This window comes from Schistocerca gregaria, chromosome 10 (assembly GCF_023897955.1).
Source record: "Schistocerca gregaria isolate iqSchGreg1 chromosome 10, iqSchGreg1.2, whole genome shotgun sequence".
NCBI lineage: Eukaryota > Metazoa > Arthropoda > Insecta > Orthoptera > Acrididae > Schistocerca > Schistocerca gregaria.
Window position 1 is genome coordinate 151,964,827 of NC_064929.1, and position 18,417 is coordinate 151,983,243.

General features: G+C 43.2%; 1 protein-coding gene across 1 annotated transcript in view; it reads right to left on the reverse strand.

Annotated features, from left to right (window-relative positions):
- Positions 1-18,417, reverse strand: part of LOC126293423 (unconventional myosin-Ia) — a 693,376-nt gene that overhangs the window by 83,817 nt on the left and 591,142 nt on the right. The window contains exon 19 of the mRNA XM_049986646.1: positions 342-491. Within this exon, the coding sequence (XP_049842603.1) occupies positions 342-491 (150 nt within the window). The remainder of the gene's footprint in view (positions 1-341; positions 492-18,417) is intronic.

An 18,417-nucleotide genomic window follows, 5' to 3' on the forward strand; every position in this document is an offset into this window, starting at 1 on the left:
TAACTTTATTTTGTGCTGGCCTGTAAGTGTCTCTTAGATGCAATACAGTTAACAAAATGGAAAAATATGGCAGCCTACTGTAAATCTTTAACAATACTATTTTACTCACTTGCATTTCTAATGCATGGTACAGGCTCACTAGAGCACACATTAACGCTGTATATTACTGCCTCAGAAGCTGCAGAAACAAACAGATGAATCTGTCACTGACAGAAAAAGTGACTCTAATGTCACACAAGACTGATATGACTAATAGCGAGAACTCTTTAAAGAGTTTCATGAACATCATGCAACACTTATGGGGAGGTTAAGTGGAATGAATATCTACTGAAGTATCTCACCCTCCAACTCCTCCAAGCAGAGGCAATGATGATTTGGCTCCGACGCTTTAAGAGGAACAACTGCCGATCACGATAACCACGCCAAACTTTCTGGATGAGTACTGCCAAGTCCTCCAAACGAACACGTCGAAACTCTTCCAGTTCGTATATCTAACAAGAGACAAATATATAAAAATTCATTTACAAAGTCAACCAAACAGCAAATGGAAAACCTGCTGGCTTATCTAAAAGTACTTTTACAACATGCAAAACATTGAAGTGTATTCTTCAGTCTGGAAACAGACAGAAAATCCTACAAAACAAAAAAAAGTTGATCCCTCATTTCCCTCTATAGAACTTGTCTTCTTTGAAACTAGTGTAACTAAATAAATATTTTTATTCAAATTATTATTGTCGTAAGAATTCCAAAATGTTCATGTCTACATTTTCATAGTTGAACATTCTGGAATTCTAAGGAAAACAATAATTATAGTTTTAATTTTTTCAAAAATCCAATCTTATTGTCTTGTAGCTCTAATTTTTCTATATTAATAAAGCATACTTCTGCTGGAATAACAAGTTTAGCAGTCAAATATTATAAATATAAATTCTGATTTTTTTTTGGTATGAATATAGGGATATAAGGACGCACCCCAAACTCTGCTCAACAGAACTGAATAGGACGTTAATGATATTTTAAGTATACAGGGTGTTTCAGAAGTGATGGTCAATATTTAGGGATATGACAGGGATGATCATTTGAAACAAAAAGTCAAGTAAGCACGGGCAGTAAAACACATACCTTAAGAGCTATGAGCAATTCTTGATTTTTGATACTTTGAAACAAATCTCTTCTACTACACGCTCTTTGCTTTCTATATTTTGAAAAGTAATAGTATTGACCAAAACAAGAAAAATATGTCCAGTACACATGTGGTCTAAAATACATACTTTAAGAGCTATGAGAACTTGTTCATCTTCACTACTTTGAAACACAACTCTTCTAATGAACAAGTGCTCATAACTTTTAAGGTATGTATTTTGGAGTACATGGTTACTGTACATTTTCTTCTTGATTTGGTCCGTACTACCACTTCCCAAACTATGGAAAGCAAAATACTTGCAGTAGAAGAGATTCATTACACAGTATCGAACATCAAGAATTGCTCACAGCTCTTAAGGCATGCATTTTAGAACCCACGTATACTTGATGTGTGTGTGTGTGTGTGTGTGTGTGTGTGTGTGTTTTATATATATAATGAATGATCATTTCTATCATATCCCTGAATATTGACCATCACTTCTGAAACTCCCTGTATATAGTAAACAGTTAAACAACACAACTTCATTGTTAAAAGTGAATATGTATTAGCTATCACTGCTGTCTTTCTTGCTGTACCTGAATATGTAATAGCTTTGACTCACCAAGCAGCAATAGGAGAACACAAGTATAAAGATATAGAAATCTGCCAGCTTTTGGAGCCAGTGGCTCCTTCTTCTGGCAAGGGATTAAATGGGAAGGAAGCAAGATGATGGAAAAGGTCTGGCAAGATTTAGGAAGTGGGCAGAGTTCAAAAAAGTTGCCTAAAACGATAGGCCAGGGGGACGTACTGGACAGGATGAGAAGTCTGTCTAGTAAGTGTTTCCTGTCCCGGGACTTTGGGCAACTTTTCCAAACTCTACCCACTTCCTAAACCTCACCAGTCCTTTTCCTTTACCCCTCTTCCTTCCCCTTTAAATCTTTGTAGTAACAAACATAAGATTCCACATCCATCATATGGGTGGGCAGCTGTATAGTGTGCCACAGAAGTCGCAAGATGCCAGCACTGGCAGGGGACCCCACTCTCAGACAGCCTCTCTGCGTTGCACTCTACCGGCTGGCCAATGGCTTATAGAATCAGGCCCGACCAGCCTCGCTCTCAGTCCTATGTTTACTTTCAGCCCATGTGTCTTGATCTAGTAGGGCATCCACTTGGTGGCAAGTGTCTTTCTGTACCCATACTATTGAAGTAATAAAGTATATTCTTCTACTAGTAGGAGAAGACCAAAAGCTTTCAGATTTCTACCCCTTTATATATGTGTTCTCCAAAAGCTACTTGGTGAATAGGTCTTGTTCATCTATTCAATTACGTCATGTTTTCAAAAATGGATTTTTTCATTGATATATGTAACACTTTTGTATTTTAACATGCTGTAGAAACCTTCTTATGCCAGTCTTCAAATAGGTACTGTGAACAAAAGCCCAAGCTGTCAAGATCAGTAGTAGTAGTAGTAGTAGTAGAGTAATTTTCATAGAAATTTTTTGGCAGATTAACACTGTGTGCCAGACTGAGGTTCAAACTTGAGACCTATGCCTTTCATGGGCAACACTTTGCCAACTGAACTACTCAAGCATGACTCATGATCCATTCTCACAGCTTTACAGGTTCACAGGTGAACTTCAGTGAAGTATGGAAATTAGGAGACCAAGGTATAGGTCTGGCATTGAGAAAGGTAGTGTTCAGTAGCAGTAAGGCCATGTGTAAAAGGAAGTGACACCAACAGTGATGAGCAGGGCACCATGTGGTAAGGGAACAGGAACTGTGGAGAGTCGGTGGAGGAAATGGTTGGAATGCCACTTTCCTTAGTCATTGTCCTACACCATCCAGCCCCTTCCCTGTTCCCATTCCAACAAAACACAGCCCTCTATTCCACCAACCCACCCACAGCCTTTTTAGAACCCACCTTCTAATAATCCGACTGCACCTAGTTGCCTTATCCTCTCTCTAGCTTGTCCCTGTATGCTCCCATAAGCAGCACTTTACCATCCCCCATCCCTATACTGCTATCTCTCCCCCTCTGCACTCCAGCCTCCTCCTTACCCCCCATCATCCGGTCACTTCACCCATCATGTACTGCTGCTCACAGTGTGGCCTCAGCAGCCAGAGACTATGGTCGCGCGTGTGTGTGTGTGTGTGTGTGTGTGTGTGTGTGTGTGTGTGTGTGTGTGTTTGTTTGGAGGGGGAGGGGGGGACCGCATATGTGTGTGTGTGTGTGTGTTTTGTCTATTTCCGATGAAGGCCTTTTTGTGAGCTATCTGTCACTCAGCATATCTGCTATATGGTTAGCAGCAACTATCCTTTTCACAATATTGTCATATTCCACCCTGGATTTTCCACTCTTTGATTTTGTCTAACGTCATTTCTTCCATCTGGTAACCCAGTGCCGTTTTCCTTTGTTACTATTTTCTAACGCATTACTATATTCAACACCCATCCTCCTGTCTCTTCTTTCCTGTATTTCACTTGTTGCCTTACAAACCGCACTGCACAGTCTATTTAAGAACCATATGGTATCAACCGTCTCTGCCACTCAATAGACAGCTACAAGACTGTGCTGACTGTAGGTGCAACAGCTCATGTCCCACATTACTCCCGTTTATATTATTAATCCCATCAGTCCCACTGATATTATTAATCCTAGACCTTCAAACTGAACCATTCTTGTGTATTTTCACATGTTATTTCTCATATTTTCCTGTGCCACATAAACTTTTATCTCATCCTACCAATGTCCCCCCCCTCTTTCTCCTCTCTATTCCAGTTAACTCCTACCAACATCACATAATCTAGTCATGTCTGCCATACCATTTCTTCACACTTATCCATCCACAGATCTGTAACCTATATTAAAATCTTATTTATTTTTTCTTTGATTTCATTGTGTCTTCACGCCAACTTCAGTTGGTTTTTGCTTTTCCTTTTTGGGATTTTCCACATGTTTGGGTGTATTTTTGCAATTTTTTGGACTGCTCCCTCCATCTGCGTCAATGCAGAAAATTTCCTAGCCAGAACCCTATCCGACATATTGTTCCTGCATTGTTGCTTGGTTCATGGAATACCCACAAATGGCCGTATCATCAAATTACCCATCTCTGGCTGCCATCCCTCCTTCCAAAATGACCTCCATCTGTTCAGATTCTGTCATTCCTTAACCCTCATCAACATAGTCCTGCAAAACCATATCAATAGGACCCAAATATCCTTGCAATACCTCCTCTCCACCCGTAAAAGTCTCCTGCTATGCAATCCCAAATACCTGGATCCCATATCACACACTGACACTTTTGCCCTCCTGGAACTGGAGCAACAAGCACGATGCCACCTCAAAAATCTCTCCAGCCCGCTCAATTTCTACTCACACCTTGGACTATCACTATCCACTACCTTGGCAACAACCTCCAAATCTCACCCACATCCTCTCAAAGCTGAAAAACCCTGCCTTGCAGACCTACTACATTTACCCCTTCCTCAAGGACCCCCTCCCCCTCCCTCACCACCACTGTACAGGATCTAGAACCTAAACAGACCTGAAACACAGTCACAAACCTTTCCTCCAAAAGCCTTAGCCCCACAGAAATAACAGTCCATTCCAAAGGCCTCAGATTTTGGTGCACTCCTAAATTCAGTCATACAGGACTTGTTAAAGACCTTCTCCTGGTCCCTACAGTGGAAACACTTTTTCGCCATGAACCCTACAATGACTCGACAAAAGACCAATGCTGAACCCTGTCTGACTCAGTTCACTTCTCCATCCAACCGTGATCCAAACTCACTGCCCCTAAATCACCCCTGTTAACTTTCCATAATTTCTTAAACTTGAACCTTGCCTCACAATCATTCCCCAAATCCCTCAAAATGCAAACTAACCTTACATCCACAAAATGAACTGCACTCAGCAACTAAAAACTGATACCAACCTTTTTAACCCTACCTGCTAACATAGGTTCCGCCACTGTCATTTTGAACCGTAAGGATTACCTGGCAGAAGGATTTGGCCAGCTGTCAGGTTCATCTACCTACAAACCCTGTTACACTGGTCCCATTCCAGAGATCCAGCACAATCTCCAGTATCTCCTCAAATCCTTACGCCCATCCCAGTACCTTTCCCTGGAGCCTATCTCTCTCCTCACCTCTACCACTCCTCACGCTCCTACCTGCTACATTTTTCCTAAAGTCCTTAAACCCAACCACCCAGTACGCCACATTGTGGCTGGTCAGAGTGCCTCCACTGAGAGAATCTCTGGTCTTATGGACCAACACCTTCAGCCTACTACCCAAAACATACCCTCCTATGTAAAAGATACCGATCATTTCCTCCACCGACTGTTCCTTCAACTCACAGTACCCTGCTCATCACCACTGATGCCACCTTCCTTTACAGCAACACCTCTAATACCCATGGCCCTACTATTATTGAACTGCACCTTTCTCAACACCTGATCTACAGCCCCCTTCCATCATTCATCCATCCTCACCTACAATTACTTCTCCTTTGAAGGCATCACCTACAAACAAATCTGGGGTACAGCTACGAGCACCCACATGGCACCATCCTAAGCCAATCTATTCATAGACCATCTAGAGGAATCCCTCCTGAACATCTAAAATCCCAAACTCCTTTTCAGGTTCAGATTCACTGATGACAACTTCGTGATCTAGATAGCAACTGACAGTCTCTACAAGAGTTTTGACTACCTCTCGCCATGCCCTGAAAAGAAAAATCTCCTCCCCACTATCCTTCCCACAGTATTATTCCGCCACCCACAAAACCTACTCAGTGTCCTCATCCATCCCAACACAACCCCTGCTCCCAACCCCTTGCCTCATGGCTCGTATCGCTGTAATATTCCTAAATGCAAGACCTGTCCCATACATCCTCCCACCACCAACTACTCCCATCTGGTGACAAGTATAACCTATCCCATCAAAGGCAGGGCTTCCTGTAAAACCAGTCATGTGATCTGCAAGCTTAACTGCAATGACTGTACTGCATTCTATGTGCGCACGACAACCAGTAAGCTGTCTGTCCGCATGAATGGCCACCAGCAAACTGTGGCCGAGAAACAAGTGGACCACCCTGTTGCTGAGCACGCCACCCAACATGACGTTCTCCATTTCAATGACTGCTTCACAGCTGTGCCATCTGGATCCTTCCCACCAACACCACCTTTACGGATTTGCACAGGTGGGAAGTCTCCTTGCAATATATCCTATGTTCCTGTGACCCTCTGGGCATCAGCCTTCATTAATCATTGTCATTACCCATCCAGTCCCTTCCCTGTTTCTTTTCCAGTAATGCATCCACAGCCTTTTTACTTGTCTGCTTTTTCACATCCCCTCCCCCCTGCCCACTGTCTAACCTCTTGACTGCACCCAGCTGCCACACCCTCTCTCCACTTTGTCCCAGTATGCCCCAACACAAGCAGCACTTTACCGACCCCCACCCCTACCCTACCCTACCCCCTGTCCACCTGAGCCCCCTCCTTCCCCACATGACCTGGTTGCTTCTCCCATCATGTGCAGCTGCTCACAGTCTGGCCTCAGCAGCCACAGACCATGGTTGTGTGTGTGTGTGTGTGTGTGTGTGTGTGTGTGTGTGTGTGTGTGTTTGTCTATTTACAATGGAGGCCTTGTTGGCTGAAGGCTTAGTTTCTGACAGTCTTTCTGTTGTGCCTATCTGCGACTCAGCATCTCTGCTACATGGTGAGTAGCAACTATCCTTTTCATTGTGGTGGTAGTGGTTAGTGTTTAATGTCCCATCGACAATGAGGTCATTAGAGACGGAGCCCAAGCTCGGGGTAGGGAAGGATTGGGAAGGAAATCCGCCGTGCCCTTTCAAAGGAACCATCCCGGCATTTGCCTGAAACAATTTAGGGAAATCACGGAAAACCTAAGTCAGGATGGCTGGAGACGGGATTGAACCGTCGTCCTCCGGAATGCGAATCCAGTGTGCTAACCACTGCGCCACCTCGCTCGGTTTTTCATTGTGAATTGTGATTTATTAGTCTCATAACATACACTTACAAATCATGTGATTATGGTACAGGAGACACATCAAAAATTACAAACTAGAATCTAATATTAATTTTTAAAACTATTTTTAGTCTATGTAGCAGTATCTATATTTTCTTATTTTCCAGCATGGGTAAATATCTTTCTTGATAATGGACAACTTTTTTTTCACAACATAATGCTAATTTGCAGTTGGATTCTGCTCAAATTACCAGTTCTTCTTCCATGAACTCTTCTAATGAGTAATAACATTTGTGTATAAGAATTTCATGTAACTTCTAGTTCCATGTTTAGAATGTTTTTTCCTTTAAGTTTGTTGTAGACTTTCATGCCCATATATTGTGGGGTCTGAGCATATAATTTCAATCTATGGGCAGGAAGCACAAAATTATCTTTCTTCCTTGTACTGTATGGATGATAAAGTTGGTTTTTAATGAACAATTCTGGTTTGTTGTGTAAAAATACCATTAGCTTGTATATGTATAGGGAGGGGACGGTCAAAATTTTTAGTTTTTGCAATTATGGACGACATGATTCTCTTTGCTCTGAAGTGCACATATTTCTGATAATTTTCTTCTGGAGCTTCAGTACACGAGATATATTACTGAAGCTCCCCCAGAAAATAATGCCATATCTTATCACTACTCAAAGTAACTTAGATATGCAACTTTGCAAGTGGACATGTTAGTAGCGCTTATATATGCATTGCATATGCAAAGCAACCCAGTTTGCTGCACAGGTACTCACTATAAAATTCAGCATTACGTAATTGTTTAGAAGTTTATATTTGTTAAAATTTGTATAGAAAACAATGTTTGTCAAAATTTTTATGTCAGTTACTTATCGTCATTGAGTAAAACAAAATACTGTACTGAAATTTTCGTACCATGACAATTTTTAGTTGTAAGTTTAATGATGCACTGATGTAAGCAATGTTTTATAGTACAATGGGTAATGGGTCTAAGCACAGATTTTTTTCATGTGGCACCTTAATATGTACACAGATCAGTGTGTGGGTTGTTTTTTTCTCTGCACAGTTGTAATTTTGGCATCCACAGGTCCTCCCTTCAACACCTGAGCAGCTGCCCAGGGGAAAATAAGCACTGATGGCTTGCTCTCACAACATGTACTTGGAGGTACTACATAGCCTAAAAACATACAACTTGTAACAGCTATAATTATTAGTCTGCAAATGATGTAAATACTAATGTTGGTCAGTACATCATCCTCAGTCACCAACAGAAATATCTGCATGTGTACCTGTTACACCCTTTATATTTGTGGTTATAAAATGTGTAGTAATGCCACAGCACTGGAAACCATGAGTTCAATTTCAATTTGAGTTTAGTTTTTGTTCTCTAGAGTTGTAATCAAAACAGGGTCCCACTTGTGAAGATCAAAGTTTGTCCAGTTAAACCAACAAGTTGTTAAGAATGAAGAAAACCACATTTATTACCCGGAAGATTGCTCAGTGGACATGCTAAATACTAAAGATTCCAGCCTTATATTTCTAAAAAATTCAACAATGCAATCACCTTCAGTTAAGCATTAGTGTTGTGACTCCAGTAATCAGCCTTTACTATGGCTGTTTCATGCTTCAAATTATTTTTGAGTAGTGATAAGATATGGCATTATTTTCTGGGGGAGCTTCAGTAATATATCTCGTGTACTGAAGCTCCAGAAGAAAATTATCAGAAATATGTGCACTTCACAGCAAAGAGAATCATGTCGTCCATAATTGCAAAAACTAAAAATTTTGACTGTCCCCTCCCTATACATATACGAGCTAATGGTATTTTTACACAACAAACCAGAATTGTTCATTAAAAACCAACTTTATCATCCATACAGTACAAGGAAGAAAGATAATTTTGTGCTTCCTGCCCATAGATTGAAATTATATGCTCAGACCCCACAATATATGGGCATGAAAGTCTACAACAAACTTAAAGGAAAAAACATTCTAAACATGGAACTAGTAGTTACATGAAATTCTTATACACAAATGTTATTACTCATTAGAAGAGTTTCATACAACAAAGCTATTGTGGGCTCTGAAGAGCCATCTACACTATACTGTAGGTGAGTAGATCTGTACCTAATCTATGGAGCCAAATTCATCAACTGAAGAAAGAAAATATCAGTTTTGTTCACTAGGAGATAAGAAGAGAGAGAAAGTATGAAGTTCCTAGGGAAAGAAAATATACACTCCAGGAATGAAGAGACAAGAACTGGCCGATCTGGGGGTGGTTTTTCAATGGACTTTCCACATTTATCTAGTCACATACTGGCAGTGAGTTACACTTCATCTGATCAACCCACAACATGTAACATACAAAACACATTTTGTACTACATTAGTTATGCTGATCTACATTAAAAAAATAGAAAATAAAGCAATAAATCAATTAAAAAGATCAGCTGTGAAGCTCTGTTTGCAAACAGATGTTCATCCACACTGAATAACCATTTTTAAGTTTATTCTATGTTTCTCCACTTTGAGGAGCATTAATGCGGCATTACATGTTGGTTGCCTTTGATGATTCAACAGTATTTTCTGCAGAATGAAAATTTTACTCTGCAATGGTGTGTTCGCTGATATAAAACTTCCTGGCAGATTAAATCTTTGTGGACTGGAATTCAAACCCAGGACCTTTGCCTTTTGCGGGTATGACCAGTATCTCATCTCCTATGTTCCACACTTCCCACAAGTTTTTGTGCACGATTTTCAAATAAAAGGGCAGTCTCTGATGCAGACACATATTAAATTTGATGCGTTTCATGCTAGTGGCACACACTCAGAATTTCTTAGACAGCATAGACCACATTACTCAAGAAGTAAACACTGAAATAACTAGTGCTGTTTATGTTATCCAAGAAATTCTTAAATTGTGTCAGTAGCATGAAACAGGTCAGTTTAAAAATAAATAGCTCCAACAGAGACTGCCTTTCTACTTGAAAATTGTATTACTTTGCTGAACAAGGCCAAAAATGGAGTGGAGGAACATATATCCTGCATGAGATACTGGCAGGTACTGCTTGGGTAGCTCAGTTGGTAGAGCACTTGCCTGTAAAAGGCAAAGGTCCTGGGTTCAAGTCCCAGTCTGGCACTCAGTTTTAACCTGTCGTGCAGTTTCTATCAGTGCACACTCCACTATAGAGCGAAAATTTCATTCTGGAAACAATACATCATGTTTTTGGTACACCATCTCTTCTCAATATCCTTCCAGGACTGCTAGTTCTGCAAGGTAGGCAGAAGAACTTTTGTGAACTTTGGGAGTTAGGAGATGAGGTACTGGCAGAAGCATTTTCTCATTTGTGTACATTTTTTAGCTTTAATTCAAAACTACAGTATTATGCTATTTTATGTTCACGCATTTTATTTTTTCCTGTTTACACATTATTTTCCCCCAATCCTGTCAAATTTTGTGTGTTCACAATGTCTCGAAGGCCTCGATTCTATGCTTTTGAAATTTTGTATTTTCTACCATTTACACCACACCTGGAAGCTCGACTAGAAAAATATCGAGTAAAAGGAATCTTTCGAATTTTAAGCAGGCTCTATAAGAGTGCTCTCTTTAGAATGTATAGTTCAAACTGCATACAGTTCATGACAATTGGGCAAGGATAAGCTTCTGAGCTTCAGCGTATTTTAACTTAAAGTCGGTTTATGGTTTGGAGGTGTTGTAAATATGCTGCACCTCACACACAGTTCTTAGGTGACATCATAGCAGTGTATTTATTCACAGTATCTACTCTCTTCATACCTCCGTTTCAATTTTCTACATCTTTCATCTTCTTACTTGTCTGTTTTTTGCCACCCCACTTTCACCTATGTTACATAAATGCACTTAGCTTTTCACTCTTATTAACTTGTGCATCATGTTTTAACAGTAATCTCTGACTTGCATATTACCCTGTCTTCCACCTTTAAGCTGTCAGATTTTCAAATCTCTTCTGATACATTCTTTCTTTCTCATCCAGTAAGTCTCCCCTGACCTGGGGTTCTGGGTGACTTTTCTAACTGTATCCTTTCCCTAAACTTCCCCAGTCCTTTTCCTTCACCCTTCTTCCTTCCCCTTCAACTCTCCCACCAGAAGAAGGAACCACTGGCTCTGAAGCTTGTGAAAGGTAAATTCTTTTGTGTATGTGTTCTCCTGCCACCACTTGGTGAGTAGATATTTTTATCTGTCGATTTAAATCATTTATGTGTATAGAGAGTGACAGCAGTCCTGTCACACTCCTCTGTGGCGCTTCTGACAATACCCTTGTCTTTAATGAACACTCACTATCGAGAATAACATACTGGCTTCTATTACTTAAGAAGTCTTCGAGCCACTCACATATCTGTGAACTTAATCCATATGCCTGTACCTTGATTAACTGCCTGCAATGGGCCTTCTGGAACTCTAGAAATACAGGTATGGCATCTGCCTGTTGCCCTTCATGCATAGTTTGCAGTATATTATGTGAGAAATGAGCAAGCTGAGTTTCCCATGAGCGATGCTTTCTAAAACTATGCTTATTCGTGAAAAGAAGCTTCTTGGTGCCAAGAAAAATTATTATATTTTAAACTAAGATATATTTAAGGGTTCTGCAGCAAACCAAAGTTAGGGATACTCGACTGTATTTTTGCGGATCCGTTCTTTTACCCTTCTTAGATAATGGAGTCACCTGTGCTTTTTTCCAGTCAATTGGGACTTTGTACTGGGCAAGTTATTCACGATAAATATAGACTAGGTAATAGGCTAGAGCTGTAGAGTAATATTTGTAAAACTGAAGTGGGATTCCATTCAGACCTGGTGATTTATTTGCTTTCAAATCTATCATTTTTTTCTCTACATCAAGTATGCTTATTATTATTTTGTCCACACAGGAGTCTGTCTGATGGTCAAATGATGATATGTGAGGTCATTCAAGCTTTTAGGCTGGCAAATTGGAAGTTAAAGTATATTTATAAAACAATGAGTTTTTTTTACTTGCCTATTAAAAAGCCTGAAGCTTCTCAGAACTTCAGCATTAGCTCCCAATATCACAACACATTTAAAAAATCCAGTTTTTGTCAATGTTAAGTATGTTCTTGGCTTCATGTTTTGCAATTACAGCTTGTAATGTTCCATTATTCAACTGCTGCACAGTATCACTGTCTGTATCATTTGATTCACCACAGACAGTTCTATAAGAGGTATTATATCTTCTTGTAAACCTGTTATATCTTCTTTTAAACCTGTCAATCCAGCCATCGGACACACATAAGTTCTCAATACCAAGAATGTTGGCCACTTTAAATGCTTTGTCCCTTAAAAGCACCCCATTGTTGCGATAGTGCCACGACATTTAACAGTGCCACCACGGCAGTACGCACACACGGCGATAGAGGCGCTGCGCAAATCGGCTCAGCGCGGGAGCGCCACCTACCTACGAACAGTGCCGGCCGCATGTCACGGCACGGCAGTCGAATACGAGAGACTGAGTTGTAACCATGTGATCAGTTATTGTTTCTAAGAGAGAGTATGAAATCCACGCAATTCTTGTGATTAAAGGTTATAACACTTTTTGGTGACGAGGTCGGGATATTTTCACTGCGTTGTGGATTTGCGTGTTCGTGACGGGGCAGACATGGAACAGCTTATGCAAGCGCTCATTGAACAACAAACACAGCTGACGGCAGCGATTCAGGCGTTGTCGACGTCACTTACTCATCGTCTGTCTTCCTCTTCTCCGCCTCCATTCCCTCCTTATGACGAGGCCGCTGAAGACTGTGAAGATTATGAGAAGCGTTTGCGGCAACACTTCTTGGCTTTCGGCGTTGTCGATGCTCCTATGTGTAAGTCGTTATTTCTATCTTGGATTTCCCCTCGAGTCTATCAGCTGCTATCTCAGTTAGCCCCTCTGCGGGAACCTGCCTCCCTGTCCTTCCAAGAAATGTGTGACTTATTGTCTGACTATTATCGAAAAAACACCCACGTCGTTGCCGCCCGCGTGGCATTCTACCGGTGTCGTAAACAGCCCCATCAATCTTACCGGGCTTGGGCGGCGGAACTAAACGGTCTGAGTAGGAAATGTAAGTTTGTCACGGACACACATCACGAGTCTCATGCTGACTCAATGGTTAGGGATGCTATTCTACGGCTTGCTCCTGATAAAGAAGTTCAGCAACGTGCCCTCCAACTGCCAAACCCGTCGTTGTCAGAAGTTCTAAGCATCGCTCAATCCTTTGAAGTGTCTCACGCTGCTGGCGCGCAAATCGACGCGTGGTATGATGTAGGCACTGTACAGTCAACTCTCGTCACGGGCAAATTGCCTGTTTCACAGGAGAACGATGATGTGGCGGCAGTTCACTCGCGTCAACAACGTCGCGTTGGGCCGCAACGCTCGCAGCGAAACCAGCAACCACAGAAGCCAGTTCGTTCCACACTTCCTTCTTGCCCAGGTTGTTTCATACAGCACGACAGGGCAGCGTGTCGAAAATGTTGGGCCACGTGTAATTCATGTAGGAAAAAAGGCCACATTGCTTCTGTTTGTCAGTCCCATAAAGTTCCTGTCGACGAGGATGAGGCGTCGGACATGGATGTTCACTGTGTGCTTTCTCAAACAAATAAGTTGTTTGTTACTGTTCGTGTTCTGAATAAAGACATCCGCGTGCAAGTGGTCACTGGCTCTGCAGTAACTCTCATTAATTCTCGCACGTATTTGGCGTTGGGCTACCCTCCTTTGTCCCCAGTTACGCGAAATCTGAGGACTTATAATAAACAGAAATTCCTATCATGGGCCAGTTTGATGCTTCCACTGCCTACAAGTCTGTTGTTCGGCCCCTCACGTTTTATGTGATGGATCATGCGGGCACTGAAAACCTGTTCGGTTATGATGCTTTCCAGTTGTTCGGGTTCTCCATTGATGATGATGTGCACCTCATATCTGAGGATATTCCGTATCACCAGCTGGATGGATTGTGTTCTGAATTTTCGTCCGTGTTCTCTGCTGGTATGGGTTGTGCCAAGGATTTTGAAGCCCACATTACTCTTAAACCTACGGATCACCCTAAGTTTTTCCGGGCACGCCCTATTCCGGTGGCGTTGCGTGCACCTGTTAAGGCTGAGCTAGACAGGTTAACAGCTTCAGGGATTCTCCTTCCGGTTACCTCCAGCGAATGGGCATCGCCGATCGTGGTGGTTTCTAAACCAAACGGGAGTCTGCGATTGTGTGGTGATTTTAAAGCCCCCATCAACGCTCAGAGCCTTATTGACACTTATCCTCTTCCCCGTCCTGAGGAGTTGTTTACCAAGATCGCTGGGGGCCAGTTCTTTTCCAAACTTGACTTATCGGAGGCATACCATCAGTTGCCGTTGGACGCTACTTCCAAGGAATTTCTCGTTATCAACACTCCTTGTGGGTTACATCAGTACCAGCGATTACCATTTGGTGTCGCTAGCGCACCGGCCATTTTTCAGCAGTTTTTGGAACAGCTCACGGCTTCCGTTCCCGGCTGCATAAACTATCTGGATGACATTGTTGTCACAGGAGCCTCCACTGAGGAGCACCTTCATAATTTACGTTCACTGTTTTGGGTTTTGCATTCGGCTGGGTTGAGGTGCAATCTGGACAAGTCACAGTTCTTCCAACCCTCCATTGAGTATCTTGGTTTCCACTTGTCCCGTGAGGATATACGTCCTCTCCGTCAGCACGTTGCGGCCATTAACGCTCTACCCCGGCCGTCTACGGTCAAAGAACTTCAGGCGTTTCTAGGCAAGATTGCTTATTATCACAAATTCATTCCATCCACAGTGGCGGTAGCTTATCCTCTGCATCAGCTGTTACGCAAAAACGTCCCCTTCTGTTGGTCCAACGGGTGTGAGCAGGCTTTTGTCCGCCGGAAGGCTCATTTGCAGTCGGCGCCTTGTCTTGCCACATTCCGGCCGGGTCAGCACTTGGTTCTGGCGACTGACGCGTCACAGTATGGCCTAGGAGCTGTTCTCGCCCATCGGTATGAGGATGGGTCGGAACGACCCATCGCCTATGCTTCCAAGACCCTGAACAAGGCGCAACGGCGTTACTCTCAAATCAAAAAGGAGGCGCTCGCTATCATTTATGCTCTAAAAAAGTTCAGCGTTTTTTTGTATGGTTCTAAGTTTCACCTCATCACCAACCACAAACTGCTGGTCTCTCTGTTCAGCCCATCGGCGTCACTTCCGGATAAGGCAGCTCACCGCCTGCAACGTTGGGCCTTATACTTGTCTCGTTTTCATTATGAGATTCACTATCGCCCCACGGCCCAGCACGCCGACGCTGATGCATTGTCGCGATTGCCGATGGACCCCAACCCTGTTTTCGATCGTGATGAACTCCTCTGTTTCCACATTGATGAGGAAGAACGTCGTGCAGTCGAGGGCTTTCCACTTACAGGTTCGCAGGTCGCATCGGCTACTGCGCGGGACCCGGTCCTGCGTCGGGTGATCGGTTTTGTTCAACGAGGTTGGCCGGACAGGACCAAGGGCCGGGCATCGGATCCCCTTCGCAACTACCATGCCTTGTGCCTTCGTCTGTCTGTTTGTGATGGTGTTGTTCTTCTGGCCACGGATGGCGCATCTCCACGGGTCGTGGTGCCAGCCTCTCTTCGCAAAGATGTTCTCAAACTGTTGCACGAAGGCCATTGGGGTTTTTTTCTCGGACTACGTCCCTGGCCCACAGGCACGTTTATTGGCCCGGTATTGATTCGGACATCGCCCATATGGTTGCTGCGTGTGGCAAGTGTGCTCAACAACTGGCGGCACCTCGTACAATGCCCTCTCTGTGGCCGGATCCAGCTCAGCCATGGGAACAGGTGCACGCCGACTTTGCTGGCCCCTTCCTCGGTACTTATTGGCTACTGTTGATTGACACCTTCTCGAAGTTTCCGTTTGTTGTTAGATGTCCGTCACCCACCACTGCGGTGATGACGATGGCTTTGTCCAAAATCTTTGCGCTAGAAGGTCTTCCATCCACGATCGTCACGGACAATGGCCCTCAGTTCTCTTCGCAGGCCTTCCGTGATTTTTGTACTGGACAAGGGATTCATCATGTTACAGCACCTCCCTTCCATCCGCAATCGAATGGGGAGGTCGTGTGCCTTGTCCGCACTTTCAAATGCCAGATGAAAAAATTCCTTAGTGAGTTTTCCACAGATGACGCCCTGCTGCAATTTCTGAGATCTTATCGCTTCACGCCTCTGGGTGATCGCAGCCCTGCTGAACTCTTGCACGGCCGCCAACCACCGCGCACTCTACTGCACGTGCTTCACCCTGTCAGGCCTTGTACTGTGTCCCCTAGTGCGGGAAAATACTCGGTGGGTGCCGACGTGTGGGCACGAGGGTATGGATCTCGCCCTAAATGGATTCCAGGGGTGGTCAAGGCTCTTCGCGGCTGCCGGCTTTGTGAAATCCGTACGGGCGACGGCACGGTTGTTCACCATTACGACCAGATGCGCCCACGAGTGGTGGCCACGCCGGTGCCACCGCCCCATCCTTCGCCTCCACCAGCCCGAGATGCCAGTCCTGTCGCTGCTGCCGACCTACCGTCCGTGTTGATGCACCCGACGTCGCTTCCGAGTATGCTGGAACCGGCCCCAGTCGCGACTCCGCCTTCTCCGGGACCCATCTCGCTGGAGCGAACTCCCAGGTCCATGACACCTATGGATGCTGCTCCGGAGTTTTCACCCATCATCTCATCCAGGAGGCACGTTCCACGCACGAGCTTCCGTCCTGGACATTTTCGACCATACTCTCGTGTGTCTGCGCGGGATCTCCTCGGGGCTTCACAAGAGGCCATGGATGTCTCCGCGCTGTCCATGTCTCCAAGGAAGTGAGTGTTTTTTTTTTTTTTCAAGGGGGGAAAAGTGTTGTGATAGTGCCACGACATTTAACAGTGCCGCCACGACAGTACGCACAAACGGCGATAGAGGCGCTCCGCAAATTGGCTGAGCGCGGGAGCGCCACCTAGCTACGAACGGCGCCGGCCGCATGTCACGGCACGGCAGTCGAATACGAGAGACTGAGTTGCAATCATGTGATCGGTTATTGTTTCTAAGAGAGAGTATGAAATCCACGCAATTCTTGTGATTAAAGGTTATAACACCCATCATCTGAAATACCTGCTGTCCTTGACATCTCAAACCAACGTTTTATCATTTCTTTCAAAGCATCCTATTTTGAGAAGGTTGCTTATTTTTCTTTCTGGCATTTGGACTGCTTTCTGTTGCACTATCCTTTCTTTCCAATTGAATTTTGCACTGATATTGAAAGTTGCAATTCTCGTCCAAATGCTACTTGTGTTCCATGGAAGGCATCCACTTTGTCCAAAATCCTGACCTTCCCTTCCATCATAAAAGATTCTCTTTCTTTTCTCTCCATTGGTCAAAAAGAGCTGATAACTAAACAATAAAAATACTGGAAGACACGAAGATTTACAAGAAAACAAGCCAAGAAACAAAGGAGATCATGGCAAATGACTTGGCCTCTCAAGTCAAATACAGTAACAATAACAAAAAACAAAAGCTTAACAAATAAACTAATAAATCACCAATAACAATTTTAATGCTTCAACAGCAAAAAATTTAATAATGAAATGAGAAACTTCACATTCATAAACACTAAAGGTTTGCTCAGCTATTAGCTCACACTCAGATGTCACCTAAGAACTGTGACTGAGGTGCAGCACATTTATGACGCATCCAAACCATAAACCAACCTTGTTAAAATACACTGAAGGACAAAGAAACTGGTACAGGCATGCACTTTCAAATACGGAGATATGTGAACAGGCAGAGTATGGCGCTTTGGTCAGCAATGCATACAGAAGACAACAAGTGTCTGGTGCTCTCGTTATATCGGTTACTGCTGCTAGAATAGCAGTTTATCAAAATTTAAGAGAGTTTGAACACAGTGTTATCATCGGTGCACGAGTGACACTGTCAAGTCACTTAAATATCTGGGTGTAATGTTGCAAAGTGATATGAAATGGTAAGAGCGTGTGAAAACTGTGGTAGGGAAGGTGAATGTTGGACTTTATTGGGAGAATTTTAGGAAAGAGTGGTTAATGTGTAAAGGAAATCACATATGGGATGCTGGTGTGAGCTATTTTTGAGTAATGCTCAAGTGTTTGGGATGTGTACCAATTCAGATTGAAGGAAAACAGTGATGGAATTCAGAAGTGGGCTGCTAGATTTGTTACCCATAGGTTGGAACAACACGTATGTGTTATGGAGATTCTTCAGAATTCAAATGGGAATCC